This window comes from Alternaria atra (assembly GCF_907166805.1).
Source record: "Alternaria atra isolate CS162 genome assembly, contig: 23, whole genome shotgun sequence".
NCBI lineage: Eukaryota > Fungi > Ascomycota > Dothideomycetes > Pleosporales > Pleosporaceae > Alternaria > Alternaria atra.
The window spans coordinates 2,139,516-2,153,968 of NW_025091321.1; the positions used below are offsets into that span (position 1 = coordinate 2,139,516).

General features: G+C 50.2%; 8 protein-coding genes across 8 annotated transcripts; 5 read left to right on the forward strand and 3 right to left on the reverse strand.

Annotated features, from left to right (window-relative positions):
• Positions 1-1,890: 1,890 nt before the first annotated feature.
• ALTATR162_LOCUS4314 (uncharacterized protein) lies at positions 1,891-2,322 on the forward strand (the record flags this gene model as incomplete). Its single annotated transcript, XM_043311925.1, has 1 exon — positions 1,891-2,322. One exon carries the CDS (start codon positions 1,891-1,893, stop codon positions 2,320-2,322), a length of 432 nt encoding a protein of 143 aa, XP_043167860.1.
• Positions 2,323-2,645: 323 nt separating this feature from the next.
• On the reverse strand, positions 2,646-3,142 carry ALTATR162_LOCUS4315 (uncharacterized protein; the record flags this gene model as incomplete). The annotated part of the gene is made up of 2 exons (XM_043311926.1): positions 2,646-2,968; positions 3,028-3,142. The coding sequence occupies 2 exons, from the start codon at positions 3,140-3,142 to the stop codon at positions 2,646-2,648; spliced, it is 438 nt and encodes a 145-aa protein (XP_043167861.1).
• A 467-nt stretch (positions 3,143-3,609) lies between these two features.
• ALTATR162_LOCUS4316 (uncharacterized protein) lies at positions 3,610-4,221 on the forward strand (the record flags this gene model as incomplete). The annotated part of the gene is made up of 1 exon (XM_043311927.1): positions 3,610-4,221. One exon carries the CDS (start codon positions 3,610-3,612, stop codon positions 4,219-4,221), a length of 612 nt encoding a protein of 203 aa, XP_043167862.1.
• Positions 4,222-4,443: 222 nt separating this feature from the next.
• Positions 4,444-6,267, reverse strand: ALTATR162_LOCUS4317 (uncharacterized protein; the record flags this gene model as incomplete). Its single annotated transcript, XM_043311928.1, has 1 exon — positions 4,444-6,267. The coding sequence occupies one exon, from the start codon at positions 6,265-6,267 to the stop codon at positions 4,444-4,446; it is 1,824 nt and encodes a 607-aa protein (XP_043167863.1).
• A 1,741-nt stretch (positions 6,268-8,008) lies between these two features.
• Positions 8,009-10,496, forward strand: ALTATR162_LOCUS4318 (uncharacterized protein; the record flags this gene model as incomplete). Its single annotated transcript, XM_043311929.1, has 4 exons — positions 8,009-8,396; positions 8,452-8,512; positions 8,567-9,875; positions 9,948-10,496. 4 exons carry the CDS (start codon positions 8,009-8,011, stop codon positions 10,494-10,496), a joined length of 2,307 nt encoding a protein of 768 aa, XP_043167864.1.
• A 486-nt stretch (positions 10,497-10,982) lies between these two features.
• Positions 10,983-12,353, forward strand: ALTATR162_LOCUS4319 (uncharacterized protein; the record flags this gene model as incomplete). Its single annotated transcript, XM_043311930.1, has 1 exon — positions 10,983-12,353. The coding sequence occupies one exon, from the start codon at positions 10,983-10,985 to the stop codon at positions 12,351-12,353; it is 1,371 nt and encodes a 456-aa protein (XP_043167865.1).
• Positions 12,354-12,393: 40 nt separating this feature from the next.
• ALTATR162_LOCUS4320 (uncharacterized protein) lies at positions 12,394-12,873 on the reverse strand (the record flags this gene model as incomplete). Its single annotated transcript, XM_043311931.1, has 2 exons — positions 12,394-12,685; positions 12,851-12,873. 2 exons carry the CDS (start codon positions 12,871-12,873, stop codon positions 12,394-12,396), a joined length of 315 nt encoding a protein of 104 aa, XP_043167866.1.
• Positions 12,874-13,708: 835 nt separating this feature from the next.
• On the forward strand, positions 13,709-14,344 carry ALTATR162_LOCUS4321 (uncharacterized protein; the record flags this gene model as incomplete). Its single annotated transcript, XM_043311932.1, has 1 exon — positions 13,709-14,344. One exon carries the CDS (start codon positions 13,709-13,711, stop codon positions 14,342-14,344), a length of 636 nt encoding a protein of 211 aa, XP_043167867.1.
• Between the last annotated feature and the right edge of the window lie 109 nt (positions 14,345-14,453).

A 14,453-nucleotide genomic window follows, 5' to 3' on the forward strand; every position in this document is an offset into this window, starting at 1 on the left:
ACACAGTAGAAGGGCGGTGTAGCATTTTCTATATTGAGAGTTAAGTCTCCATGTGCGAGGTAGTGCCTCTAGATCTAGATCGCTGCCACGGGCGATACGCTGATTCATCGACTGAAGGTTGACTATTTATGCAGTATGCATGTATGAGAGGGCTGAACTCGATATCGGACCGAGTCGCAGTACCAAGTGAGCGTATAATTGGTGGCGTCGATCGGTGAGCTCTGTGTTACCCGACTTACCGAAGCAGCAAACCTCTGCGCAGACGCAGCAGGTGCCGTCTTTAACGGCTTAATGTTTGCAACACGAAGGCTTGTTTAGCCTGGTTTAGTTGTACGTGTACCGTTCTGGTGCTCTCTTCATAGGGGGTGAACAAGACGGCTCAGCATGGAATGGCATTGCTGACAAACCACGTCAGACGGTTTTATGCCGCCGCAATCAGGTTGAAGAAAACGCACAATAGATAGAGTTGGTTAGACAGGCAGTCCGGATAGAATTTTTTCCTCTATTTACGTGAATGTAAAGTGAATACACAATGATGCTTCGCTCCAGCTGCTCATCAACATTGTGCGTGTGCTGCAATACCGACTCGGAAATGTCTGCACGTATATTAGCACACATACACAATACCTCGACCAATGGCGCCAGATTTTCTCCTCGATGCTGTTTTCGTTGTACCAAGACCTTTTCGACTTGACTGAGATGGTTGGGTGGAGCATCTTTACACTTCCACAAGCCGAGCCTAGATAAAGATTGGCGTGGATCCAGAGCACATACGTCAGCAGGCTCGCATTGCGAACATCGGAGGTGTGGTGTACAACGATCTGCAATCTGCGGCGCTTCGTCAATGCTGCAACATGTGCGTAGTGGTGTACGTCCTGCATCTGCATACACGTCGACAGGTCCTACCCCGCCAAGGCCCACCGGCACTCCTAGTCCCGTGCGGGGCGTCCCGCACCACACCACACCTCCGTCGTAGGGAGAATCTGGACGTGTAGGCTATGATAGGGTTGCGGCCCTTGTCTAGTCAGTTCCCGTGATGGAGTGTTTTCCTCGTGCGGACAAGCTAGACGCTTCCGGGCGGTTCGACCAGGAGACGGACATCTCGCAGCATGCTTAGGCGACTGGGCACTTCAATCGATGGGCCCGCATGACAGTCGTCCACTATCTATTCGAGATTCTGGGAGATCAATGGTAGCGATAAAACTATGCAGTTTTGATGTAGACAAGCTGCTGTCATGTCTGGTAGTGACGACATGGTAGTCATCGTTTGGGTGAACCTGCTAGCTAATTGCAGACCTGCCCAGATGAACGTTACAAAGATACAGCAGGGCGTAACAAAAACAACTACCGCCAAGGGCAAGGATTCAGACACCATACAGGTGTACTTCCCAGTCTTAGTCACAGCAGACATGCGAGATGCACGCTCTTATGCAGACCTGTTCGAATTGAGCTGGTGAGATCCAGCGTGGCGAAGCAGTGGCAGGGCGAGTTACTCAAATTAATCATATTCGAGGGAAGGTTACAAGAGCTTTTAGTAGTAGTGGAGTGGCTGAGAGGTGTATACAAGGTAGCTAGGTTGAAGTCGATTGGAGACGTGTAGTGGGGGCGATCTCGGGACCTCCCGAACTTTCTAGATCACGGGCTCTAGCTGCCTGGCGCAACCTTGGAACTTTCTTTCAACTCGCTCATTTCTTCAACACTTGCGCAAACATAATAAACCGAACGCATTTCGCGCGCAAAACATCTCTATCGCTCGATCGCAAGAAGCACATCCATATTGGGTGCAGCACCCAGCATACTTCTACCTCTCGTCCTCCACCGCCACTCATCTCGAACTCCAACTCCACACACACACACACACACACACACACACACACACACACACACACCATGGGTTCCGTAGTCCTTCCCCACCTACGCACAGGCTGGCACGTCGACCAAGCCATTCTCAGCGAAGAAGACCGCCTAGTCCTAATCCGCTTCGGCCGCGACTCCGACCCGGACTGCATGTCGCAAGACGAAGTGCTCTACAAGATCGCCGACCGCGTGAAAAACTTCTGCGCCATCTACCTTTGCGACCTCGACGAGGTTCCCGATTTCAAGGCCATGTACGAGCTCTACGATCCCTGCACCGTCATGTTCTTCTTCCGCAACAAGCACATGATGTGTGATTTTGGAACAGGAAACAATAATAAGTTAAATTGGGTGTTGGAAGATAAACAGGAGTTTATTGATATTATTGAGACGGTTTATCGAGGGGCAAAGAAGGGGAGAGGTTTGGTGGTTAGTCCCAAGGATTATAGTACTAGGTACCGGTACTGAGGGAGAGATGAATGGACTTGGGCTTGGGTTTGGATACATGGCGTATTTGGCTTTTGAATATGTAGGAAATTGATACCAAGAAGATGGCAGTAGACACGGTTCCTGCTATTTGCGTCTAGAGAAACTGGGGAGACTGGAAAGACGGAAGCTGTACTGCAAGTGGAAGCATGGCAAAGCTGAAGGTACGGCTACATCATTACAGCACCTCTTGGAAGAAGCTTACATGGACTTCTAGAAAATGCTTGGGATGTAGATGAGAATCTAGTCATGTGGTCGTTAGGCACACCTTAGAAGTGCTTTATCCCATGCCATGATTCTACGATTTACGCTGCTTTGCTATCAACCATTTTCTCCCCCTCTGTACTCTTAAAGCTGTCTTCCCATAGCCCTCCTCTCACGCCCCTCCAAACAATCTCCAGCGTCCCTCTTCTCGGTAGCAATCTCGGGAACACAACGACAACCTCTTCTTCCCCCTCCACTACTATCATGAGGTAGAACCTCACCTCGAATCCTTTGAACGCCTCGTGTATGAAGACGTCCTGTATGCTTGTAGTGGGTATGAAGCGCGTAGTGGGCGTCTGGAGGTAAGTGGAAGATGTGGTCGAGGTCTGGACACCGAGGCCCCGAAGAATGGTGAGGGATTCTTCTACGCGTTGTATTAGCCTGAGCGCAGGAGACAGAATGAAAACGGGGTACAAAACCCACCGGTGTAGTTCCGGTGCAAGACCAGGAAGAGGATGATGCATGCACTAGGCCCCAGGTATCGCCAGGGACAAGCTTCTGCAAGCCTCACAAATTGAGCGTCCACATTATCCTCCATTGTCCATAGTATGAGACTTCCGAGTTGAGCTTCTTGTGTGACGCGCAATTTCAACCATAATATCAATAGACTGGAGAAACCCAGTACAACTCTCAATGATATTCCTGCATAGTATCCTACGAGCGCGGGAAGTGTCTTGGGTACAGGACGCGTCGAGACCGTGTATGTGATGGTTGACGACGTGGGTTGTAGCACTTGTAATGTTTGCGCAGGTGGAGAGTTCAGACGATCAATAAGTGATAACATGGTATTCGAGTTGAAGAAAGCATCGATAGAAGAGTAATAGTATGGACGGCGGAATGTGGGGGTGAAAGGAAGCACAGCAGAACGGGATGACGCGCTCAGCACGTTTCTTATCGATAAGGTCATCACGTTTTCTACCAAGCTGCCTTGCCATGTACGACTTACTTGCCTCGACAGTACCTCTTCACCTCCACTACAAACCTCTTGCATACACACCAGTCACAATGGACGCTGCAAAAACAGATCGCGACCGCTCTCGCTCTCCCAGAAGATCCCCCGGGCCCCGCAAACCCAAAAACTTCAGCGGCCTCAAATACAAAGGCGACCGCGAGCGTCGCGATCCAGACAGACGACGCGACGACCGAGACAGAGAGAGGCGACCGCGAGATTCTGACCGCGACTCCCGCCGAGACCAAGACAGAGAACGCGACCGCCGCCCACGAGACACCTCGCGCGACCGACGACGAGACTCAAGCCGCGACCGCGGTGACCGCCGTCGTCGATCCCGCTCCCGCGACCGCAAACCACGAGACTCGACCCGCGACCGCGACAGCAAACCCAAGGAGAAGAAAGCCGCTGCGCCTGCCGCACCATCTGAACCCATGATCCTCGTCACCATCAACGATCGTCTAGGCACCAAGACACAGGTCCCTTGCCTACCCAGCGACCCCATCAAGCTACTGAAAGCCATGGTTGCAGCGAAGATTGGTAGACCGGTGCACGAGATTATGCTCAAGAGGCAGGGGGAGAGGCCATTCCATGATAATCTGACGTGTGCGGATTATGCGATTAGCAACGGGGTGCAGATTGATCTGGAGTTGAATACTGGGGATTAGAATTTGAAGGAGAAAGTGACCGTTCGGGCATGTCAGGGGTTGGGAGAGATCCGGAAAGAAGGATGTAAGGGTGGATGTATGAGGGCAAGCTATATGGAAGAAATCGCGACAGATTATGATACCCAATAAAGTGCTTCTTGCTTGACCAGGCATATAGAACATTCCAGTGGCAGGTCTATGAACCGACTAATCCTATGTACATCTATCTCGCCTTTCTACCATCTACTCATCTCCATCGTCGTCTTTCGCTTTGACACGATCCGAATCGATGCCCCTCCTAATCCTATACCGTTCATTGACCACCTCGACACTTTCCTGCCTTTCCCTCTGTAGAATCGGCATGTAATTCCCCTTCGCCCTCCCCAAATCCCCTCCATCAAAAACCCTTGGTCCACCCCTCGCTATGCCGATACTCTGTTTCTCGGCCGACACCTCGGCATCCAATGTCGACTGGCCCAAGCCCGCAATCTTGTCAAGCAACAGCGCAGAAAGCGTCTCGTCGATTTTGTTTCCCCGCCAGACCTCCCAGACATCGTCGATAACGCCACCCCGGCCCCATTTCCCGCGACCGATAGTACTAGGGCCTCCGCCTTTGGCTGTTCCTCTCGCTTTTGGTTCGCTACCTCCTTCGTCGCCAATGTAGATCCATTCTAGTCGGTCTTCGTACCCGTGTTCCCGTTCTTCAGTGCTGCGCACTTCGGAGGCGTGCGGGAAGATGCAGTCCCAAAGGACGAGGGGCGCGTCCGATGCCATTTCGTATTTTGGTCGTTGCGGGTTGGCGTTTATGTCGAGGAGATGGGGGACTAGAGATGGGGATTCGAGGCCCTGGCCTATGAGAAACAGGATAGCGACTAGCGAGCGGACTTGGTGCCAGAGGAAGGCGGAGCCGTGAAGAGTGAAGGAGTATAGTTTTGGTGGCTCTCCGTTCTCTGTCGACAAGTAAGGGGCGGAGAGAGCGGGGTGTGAGAGGAAGCCTGGAACGGATAGTGGAGATACTTCCTCGATGTCGGCGTGGAAAATGCGTCGTTGGAAGTTTGTGAGCTGTTTGCTTGCGTCGATTTTGCAAAAGTTGCGGAAATCGTGGAGGCCGATTAGCGATTTGCAACCTTTTCGCATAGCTTCGATGTCGAGCCAGCCTTCGCGCATTGTCTCTTGGTTATCTGGAGTAATGCTTTTGTTGTTAGTGTAGTTGGTGTTGGTTTTGTATAGTCCAGGAGAGCCGGGCACAGGTGCGAAGCAAGGGTTGGTGAAGAAGTACTTATACCGCCTTTCTTTACAAGAGAAGCGTGCACTGAAGTCTGCTGGCGGCTTGGGACACCACGCATAAACGCGAATATCGGGAGGCAAGACGCGGTTTAGAAGCTGAATGTATGGAAGTTCGTCCGTAAGGTCGTTGAATGGCTTCGGTGTGGTGTCTTGAACGTTGCCTGAGGATGGCGATGGGTCTTCGTTGTCCGCTTGGTCTTCTTTCTCCGCGTCTTGTTCAGGCTCAGAGGCTTTTGGCAGCGGCTTGTTACTCCTAACCCTCACTCCAATGACCTGCCCAAAAGCGCTAACCCCCCGATCCGTCCTTCCGCATTTCGAGTATTCACAACCGTCCCAGTTTACATCGGCACCTTCTCTATCCCATCTTGCAAACGTCTTTCTATCGATTCTCTCATATCTTCTTCCATCACCTTCCGTTGGTATCGGATTAATTAACCGTGTCTTGACCAGTGCCTTCCAGACTTCTTCTTCAATCGTAGGCAGCGGCGTAGTATTGTTCTTGTGATGCTCAAAGCCATTGTATTTCTGTCCTAGGTACGCAAACTTTAGCGCGATTAACCGTGTGCTATATTTCGAAGCGTCGAAAGCTTTTGGCGGTGGCTTGCTGGCCCTGCGAAGTTCCCATGACTTTGGTGAATCTGTAGGCAAGAGTGTCGGTTCTTTTGTAGAAGACGAGGAAATCAGTTCAGCATTTCCCTGCGCATTTCCTCCTATCTGCTTCTCCAACTCTTGTATCCTTGCAATCAATTGCTGTTGTGACCATTCTTCATACCCCGCCATGTTCCCTCTCCTCCCATGCGCTTCGCGAAACTGCACGCGTCGTGGAACTCTCGAGAGCTTGTGGAAGCTGCGCCGTGAACAAAATAATCGGTGTAGCGACTGTTGGAACTCTGGAAAGGCGTGGGATAGCGGCCCGCGCATTGTTTGACAACATCGTGGATGACTCTCAGCATTATTTTTGGTATGCGGCCTGACGTTCAGGGTCCAGCGCGTCTAGCCGAGGCAGGAAAGGTCGAGTAGATCGTTGCATAAATCTCACATGCATCAATCAACTGTGTCTTCCGTTTTACAGTCTACATCTTGCCACAGAATTCATCTCGGCCTGACTAACCGGCGTTGCAATTGCCTGTGCCACTCTCGCTGAGTACCTGCTTGACCGTCCTGCCCACCTACTGAAGTCACGCCTACAATCAAGCCCTCACATACTACCCACACGTACTACTACTATCTTGCAATGGTCGCAAAATGTTGCGACTAGTTCCATGTTCAGCAATTCGACGAGACCTCTATCACGGCCCTTGCAAGGCTTTGTATTGCCAAGGTGCAAGTCCACGATACTCATGCCTTATCGTCGTCACTACATTTATCAGCTCTACAAGTCTGCCCAGTGACTCAGTCGAGCAGCTGGAGCATCAATTCAGCGTCACGCTTACAAAGAGCAGGCGAATAGAGCTATGCTATAAGCTGCAGTCTGTCCGTCTTAGTCACGCAATGGGTGGTAAGGTTCGCTTATGTTCAGCTGAGTGGATCCTCTTGCGACTATCGTAGTAGCTGCTACCTAGGTAGGTGCGGAGTTCGCTGTTAGTGTTACAATAAATTCCCGGTCCCATTGCTTTTTCCATTGGCAGGGTCCAGCTGAAGCTGCAGCACTACATGTGACTATTCGGGTTATGGATGAGGCTGATGTTATTTCATCCATCTATCTTGTTTTGGTAATTCGATACGATCCAAATGCGAGGCCCTGACTCTACAACAAGCTCCTCATCATCTTGAAAAGCACCGCGATTCCCCCTTGTAGTCCAAGGGCCTTCGTGATAACTACCAACGAGAAGTATCTAGGTAGCTTCACAACATATTTCTACATTGAGCCACATTCTAGACAAAACAGTCGTGCTTCCCTCTAGCTCCTCAGACGTGTCATTAGTGCCTATTCCGGATTACGCAACGAGGTTACGCTAGCGTCAGTGTAGCAGAGGCGGACCATGTCCCTGAAATATGTAAAAGACAAGGTAAGGTGCGTGTGCACAGACACTGTGTATTGGCTGATGATAGGGTCTGACAGATACGACCGCATTGGAGACGCTCTTCGGCCAGTTCAAATTTGCAACAACCGGACGCGAACGAATCTCCTTTCTCAAGCTCTACGGATTCATCAGACCCCTTGAGGCTAGCGCAATCGGATAGACGGTGCCAACCACGCCAAATCGAAAACCAGACGAGGAAGGATGAAGATATTACCCTGTGCGAAACCTGCAAGCATGTCAAGTGGTACTGCCTGCCGTTTGAAGACGAGGAGGGAGAACCCCACCATAGGTCGCTTCGATCCCTGATTGCCTCCATGGAAACATGCAATCTCTGCGCATTCGTTCTCCATGCTGCTGTCTCTAATTTTCGTCGCTCTCAGGAACGTCGGCCGGATGATCGACCTTGTTGGACACGCTACGAAACCGTCTGTGTACCCCAAGATAGACGTGGAACCCTTGTTCGTAGAGCTGCTTATATCAAGGAACTTGGACCTGCCATGCCGGACATGGAATCGGATGTCATCACTGGAGACCGTGGCGGTTTTTTCACCCACGTGCAGTTCGATTGGGATACTGAGATGATATATCCAAACTCAGTATTTGCGAGAGCCCTAGGTTTCACGGAAGCTCATAACATCGAGCCAGTCGAAGCTGCGGTTATTGACGTAGACGATCTGAGCGCGCAGATACCTACTAATATGGGAATTTGGCTCTACGGTAACTATTGGCACCAACCGGAGGCGAATGAAAAGCCCTTCGATGGGTGGTACCTCATGGGCATCGGTGCCCGATTTGGAACGTCTGGCCATGTATTCGATAGTATCAATAACTCTAAGAGGAGTGTACATATTCGCGGAAGCGCTTTATCACTATCCGTGGATGACGGTGAGTTTCCTGCGTGAAGACTATGATATAAGCCTCACATCACTAATATGAGTAGCATTTCCGTTACCTTGCATCCCTCGTCGGTTTCGCCAGGTAGATTCCAGCTCGGATATAGCGTACGAACGAATCCGTCGCTGGGTCGAGAGCTGCAGTTCACACCACAAATGCAGAGGCCCAACAGAAAATCCAGTGCTACCCACTAGAGTACTTGATGTCTTTGTTTTCGACAGATCGGTACTGCTTCACGAGAGCTCTGGCAAGCGCGGCAGATACGTTGCATTAAGTCACTCATGGGGCACGGATAAAGCGCCATTGGATCAGATCAAAACTCAGAGGTCAAACTACGAAGATTACAAGCGGGAAATTATGATTGCTTTACTTCCTAAAACAATCCGAGATGCCATTCAGATCACCCGTCGTCTTGGTATTCGTTTCTTATGGATAGACTGTCTTTGCATTATCCAGGACTCACTTAACTCAGTTGACTGGAACAAGGAGGCGCCCCAGATGGGGCAGTATTATTACAATTCGTATATCACTATCTCCGCGACGAACTCTACTGATAGCATGACGGGCTGCTTTCCACAGCGCACGGACACACCCTATCTTTCATCACCGTCGCAATCACTGGGTTACAATACCACAGTTCACACTCGAGGTCCGAATACCCTTGTAACAAAGATGAGGCTTCTAAATGGATATGGAAACAACGATTCCAAGTCCTACTTCTCCAAAGAATGGCTCCCAGGCTCCTGCGTGGATTCCCCACAGATGGCCATGATTGGTTCTTTCGGTCAGGCCTTAGATCCGCTCGAAGATGAGCCGCTCAGCAATCGTGGTTGGACGCTACAAGAACGAATCCTTCCTTCAAGAGTTGTTCATTACGCCAAGGATCAAATGTACTTTCAGTGTAGCTGGACGGTGCAATCTGAAGACGGGTTCACTTTTCCAAACACGTCCTTCAGCCTGGAATTACTGATCGGAAAAGAATCAATCCCTTTTGAAGACCACGGCGTAACAAAGTCTAGCATATGCTTCGTTCCAGGTCATCAGCCGACACCAAACCACGGACGGTGGAAAGGTGGATGGCTCAGCTTAGTGCAAGACTATTCTCAGCGGGAGCTGAGTAAAGATGAAGACAAGCTTTCCGCGTTGTCTGGTTTGGCGCGAATTTTGGCTAAGGCGACAGGAGATCGGTACCTTGCTGGGCTATGGGCGCGACATATTCCAGAAGACTTATTTTGGCGCGTTTATCCGCGAGAAGAGTCTTTCGAAAGCGGAACTCCGATCAAAGGGAGACTGTTAGGTGACGTGACGAAACCGGAAAAGTATCGAGCGCCCTCATGGTCCTGGGCGTCGCTGGACGCCCCTATCCGATTTCTTCCTCTCAATTACAACAATCTCATGTCTGAAATCATCAGTTGTTCTACCACAAAGAGCGGCATTGATGAGTATGGGAGGCTGAAGGCAGGTAGACTTGTAATAGAAGTATAACTCACCTTCCATTCGGAACATGGCATGAAAGAAAAAGATCCTTGCTGATACAACCAGGGTCCTATCTACGAAATCTTCCCTCGCGCTCGCCAGAAGAACGAGTGGGATACACACGGCGAGCCAGTTGAGATCCGCTTCTTGCCAGACGACAACCGTCGCATTTCTATGGGGGATATGTATCTCGACTTCCGTGATGAGCCTCTACCTCCGCACTGTTATGCCCTGTTTCTTGATCCCGGGAACGCTCTCGTGTTGCGAACACGGCCGGGTCCACCAGTGCTACAACCATGCGAACTATGGAATAGAATTCCGGAACGTGAGCGCAATAGCAGGCCTGAAGTGATTCTTACCACGAATGAGGTCTTCGAGCAGGTCAAGAAGAGGCCAGAGACGAAAACGTGGATATTTCAGGCATTGGCCAACGCTGAGAGGATTGGGCTCGCAACCTTCGGAACGGAGATCAAAAATACGACGAAAGAGAGACACGATAATGGAAAGCCGGTTTTGGATAAACTGAAGCTGGGAGACATCAATATAGTAGAAGGGGTGAAATCTTGGGGTACAATTACTGCTGAGGATCCTAAGGTCCGCGTTACAATTTTGTGAGAGAAGCGGATATGGTAACCTATGGTGCGCTCATGCGCGCAATGCACAGGCAACAAAGCAACCGCGAGCTCGGATGCTAATTAATGAAGTTCGCCCCCTCTAGGGGTCTGTTCAGTGATCATCTTACCGAGGTGGTTTTTATCGCTTGGTCCACCCAGTGAGTGGCGTTGAGAAGTTTGACTGCATCTAGGATTTGCGTGCATGGAATTTCGCGCATCGCGTACACGAACATGGCAAATGTGGGGATGGTTGCCTCCTGGTTTTAGGCGCCCAAGAACTAGCCCACCTGGGCAAGACCAGAAGTCAGTACCTGCAAGAATCCGGCTTCTGCAACTTGTCACACCCACTTTCTAAATGAGTTGAAAGAGACTGAGGCGATTCCACAACCTCGAGGCAGTAGATCAACACCTTATTCTAAAAAAAGGCCCAAAGTATTCCTGTTCACTTATCTAAGTTCTTCTTCCTCTTCGCCTTCGGACCTACGACATGCAACGACTTCCTGTCGAACTCAAACAGCTCTGCATAGAGGGGCTAGACGATGATGCCGATGCGCTCAAGGCACTTCGATTGGTTAATAAAGAGCTAGGAACGTTAGCAACCAAAGCCCTATTTTCTAAAGCAGTTCTCAACCCTACAGATGAGAGTGCAGCGATATTCAAGAAGCTCGTGCAGTCCAAGTACAGCGAAAATGTTCAATGTGTGGTCATTAATACCTCCCTCTGTCCCGACACTGAATACGAATTTTACTGGTCGCGGGCGGAAGAATCGGAAATCCTCGAAAGCTTCACAGACGCAATTGGCTTCCTGCATAGCTTTCCGAGACTGGATGGATTGCAACTGATCTTTGCCGTGGAATGTGCGGCGTCTCTTGACACATGGATAGACGACGGAAGCTTCGATAGAGATGTGGAAGAGACGCCGCAATTTCGAAGCGAGGTCCTGGGGACAGTCATCAATGCATTGTGCGAAGTCCCTACGCTAAAGAGTCTATCTATCAAGAACCTGCAAGATCATATGGATAGGCAGCTCCTAGAATCGGAAGTCTTTGGGGCTGTGAGAGATAGAATTACCAGGCTTCATCTTCAGATCACTACGGAACGCAAGAGACGACATGCGCTTGAGCTGGAAGCTGTCCACCAAGGCTTCACTGTCGATCTCCCGGGACTTTGGCTGAAACCTCTGTCATCGCAATTGACACATCTCACTCTCTACAGCTACACTTGTATGTGGGGCCTCTTCCCTTTCGTCGAGCTTCGCGACGTTGGGATTTTCCCATGCCTTGAGTCCTTAAGCTTGGGCAATTACACCTTCGCGCACGACTGGCAGATAGACTGGATATTGTCACATGGACCAACTCTCAACCAACTGTTACTCGACGATTGCCCCATCGTCACGGCACTGAGAATGAGGGAAGACATGGCCAAAGTCGCTTTTCCTGGCCTGCCCACGTGGCCTGGCTCAAGCCACATGGATGATAGTGTCGATTACTTTACGCAAACTTCTTTACACTGGCACGATATATTCGATCGCTTTCAGTTCGGATTACCTCATCTTCAGCATTTCGCAATACACAACTCATTTATGCACTGGGCTAACGATGCCTTTGACAACCGCTACAAAATCTCCAACATATTGACCCACGACAGATATCATGTCTTCGATGTTGAATCTGTGCATCCGTGGCGTGAATTTCACCCCTTTGGGCGGAATGCTGAAAGCTATGAGTTTTATCGGCAGAATCCTCATCCAGATTCCGAAGATCTGAGTGTAAAGTTCCCTGAGTGTGACGATGAAGATGCGGAGGCACTGGAGCGATTGATGAAGGTGGTCAATGCAAGAGCAGAAAGTGAAGTGTAGCTGATAGTTAGACGTTCGTTCTTAATAGTAACCATCTTTCTTACAAAATCCCAATAGCAATATCTCCCTTGATCCTCGCATAGATCTTGATATCGGCTTCCAAATCCAACTTGATATGTACCTTTAAGCTACCCTTCACGTCCGACCCGTTATCCAGACCAAAGCCCTCGTTGCTCTCCTCGTCTTCCTCGTCGTTGTTGTTGCTGCCTCCCTTTTTTGATTTCTTCTTCTTTGACGTGACGGTGTTGGTGGCTGTGTTGCCCAGTTTGCCGATTGTATCGCCGGGTCCTCCCTCACGACCGCCAGTTACGTTGCCGGCGGTATCGGTCAAGCTGTATGCGGATTAGGCGTGTGTGGAATAAATATACTTCGTTATCCTTGACGATTATGTCAAGCATTTTGAATGCAAGATGGGTGGTTTCATCAATACAGCAACGAAAATATTATCCAAGATCGTACGTGGTAATACAATAGGGGCAAGAAGAGTAGGCACCTACTTTTTCGTTGTGTCGTCCACCATTTTGAACTCGGATTCTGGAGCGACTTCGGAATCCGGTGTTTGTGGCGGTGTGAGTTGGGGTTGCGGTGGGGGGATAGTTAATTGTGGTATTGTCGCTTTCCTGCGATGCGGGAGTTGTGCCGACCACGCCAGTTCTCACAGCTTTGGCATAGAGGTTTTCGAAGTGGGAGATTTGGAAAGCGTTCTGCGAGCATACGTTGATTGATAAAGTTCTCCATACAAGGTACTAGACGGGCATGTCCGAAGCTCCCGCATTTCATCAGCCGTAGCTGCATCATCGATCCACGGGGTCGGCGAGGTGACTCTCGCGAATATGAGTGCTGACTTGGCGGTGGTATCGTTAGCGCTTCGAGCTGGCCCGTAACTCTAATGCAGGAGATGCGTAGAATGGCCGGCTAATGCTATAGACTCGAGTATAATTTCTCAATAAGGCGATAGCGTCTCGCCTAAAGCGGGTTCACAACTTATGAGTTCTCAAGGATCAGCCGTATGAGGTTTGTTGTTCGTCATTGGTCCCGGCATTCACTATTGATCTTGTCGATCACCTTGGGACTAAGTGGAGCGGGAACCGGAAGCCATCCGCCCACTAACTCTTTGATTGGTCTCTTGTCTTAGCACATGCAGCCGCATTACGATTGTCTCTGATTTTCGTCATGGGCTTGTACGCAAGACGCTCGAGGTGCGTATGAACCTTTTCTTTTTCCGGCGTCGTGATGTGGGGTTTACCGCTAGATAGCGAGGCCATTTCACCAGCTAGCATATGCTACATTGTATACAGAAACACAACTCTCAAGATCATTGCACGTACTGTCCGCTGTATTTGTAAGCCATAGAGATGGTATTCGGTCTCCTGGCTCTCGTGGGGACGGTTCCTTTAACCGTGACGTCCGTTATAACCATACAAAATCAAGCCGAGAACGCGAAAAACGAAGCTGCGGACGATGATGACGACTGGAAAGGCGAGAAATGCCACATGCGCTGTCGAGCGACTGCGAGGACGCCAGAAGACCGCAAGGAATTGTTCAAGGATAGTCAAATCGTACTATGCGGAGGCCGATTGTACGTTCAGCTATCGACATACGAAGGTCCGGTTCATCACCCCTTCACCGGATACTACTTGCCATTCCCCAAAAAGGATTACGAAGGCATTGTATCTACCATCTCGGATAATCCGCCGCAGCTTAATTGGGTGTATCTAGACACAGATTCCGACATTTTTCAGCTCAGCCATGGACTTCGTGTGGATGCAGAAGAGGGGCAGGCTGGCCCTTGGGATGCTCGCGTTTGTGAGAATGGGGAGAAGCGATATACATTTGAGGGTTGGGAGGGATTTATTGCTGTTGAGTGTGAAGGTGAGCCAGGATTATGGAGGCTGTGTTTCGATAAGTACAACGACGGATTGAAGGGCAATATTAAAGAGTGCCAAAGGACTGTTGAGGTGGAGTTGGTACGTGAGGAAATGAAGGCCTGATGAAGGACAGCAATTCTTGACAGCCTCGCGCGAGGCTTACGTTGGGCTGCAAACAGTCTTCAGGATCAGGTCCTACATATCGGCGCGTTTGCAGCAGAAGTCTTGGAGA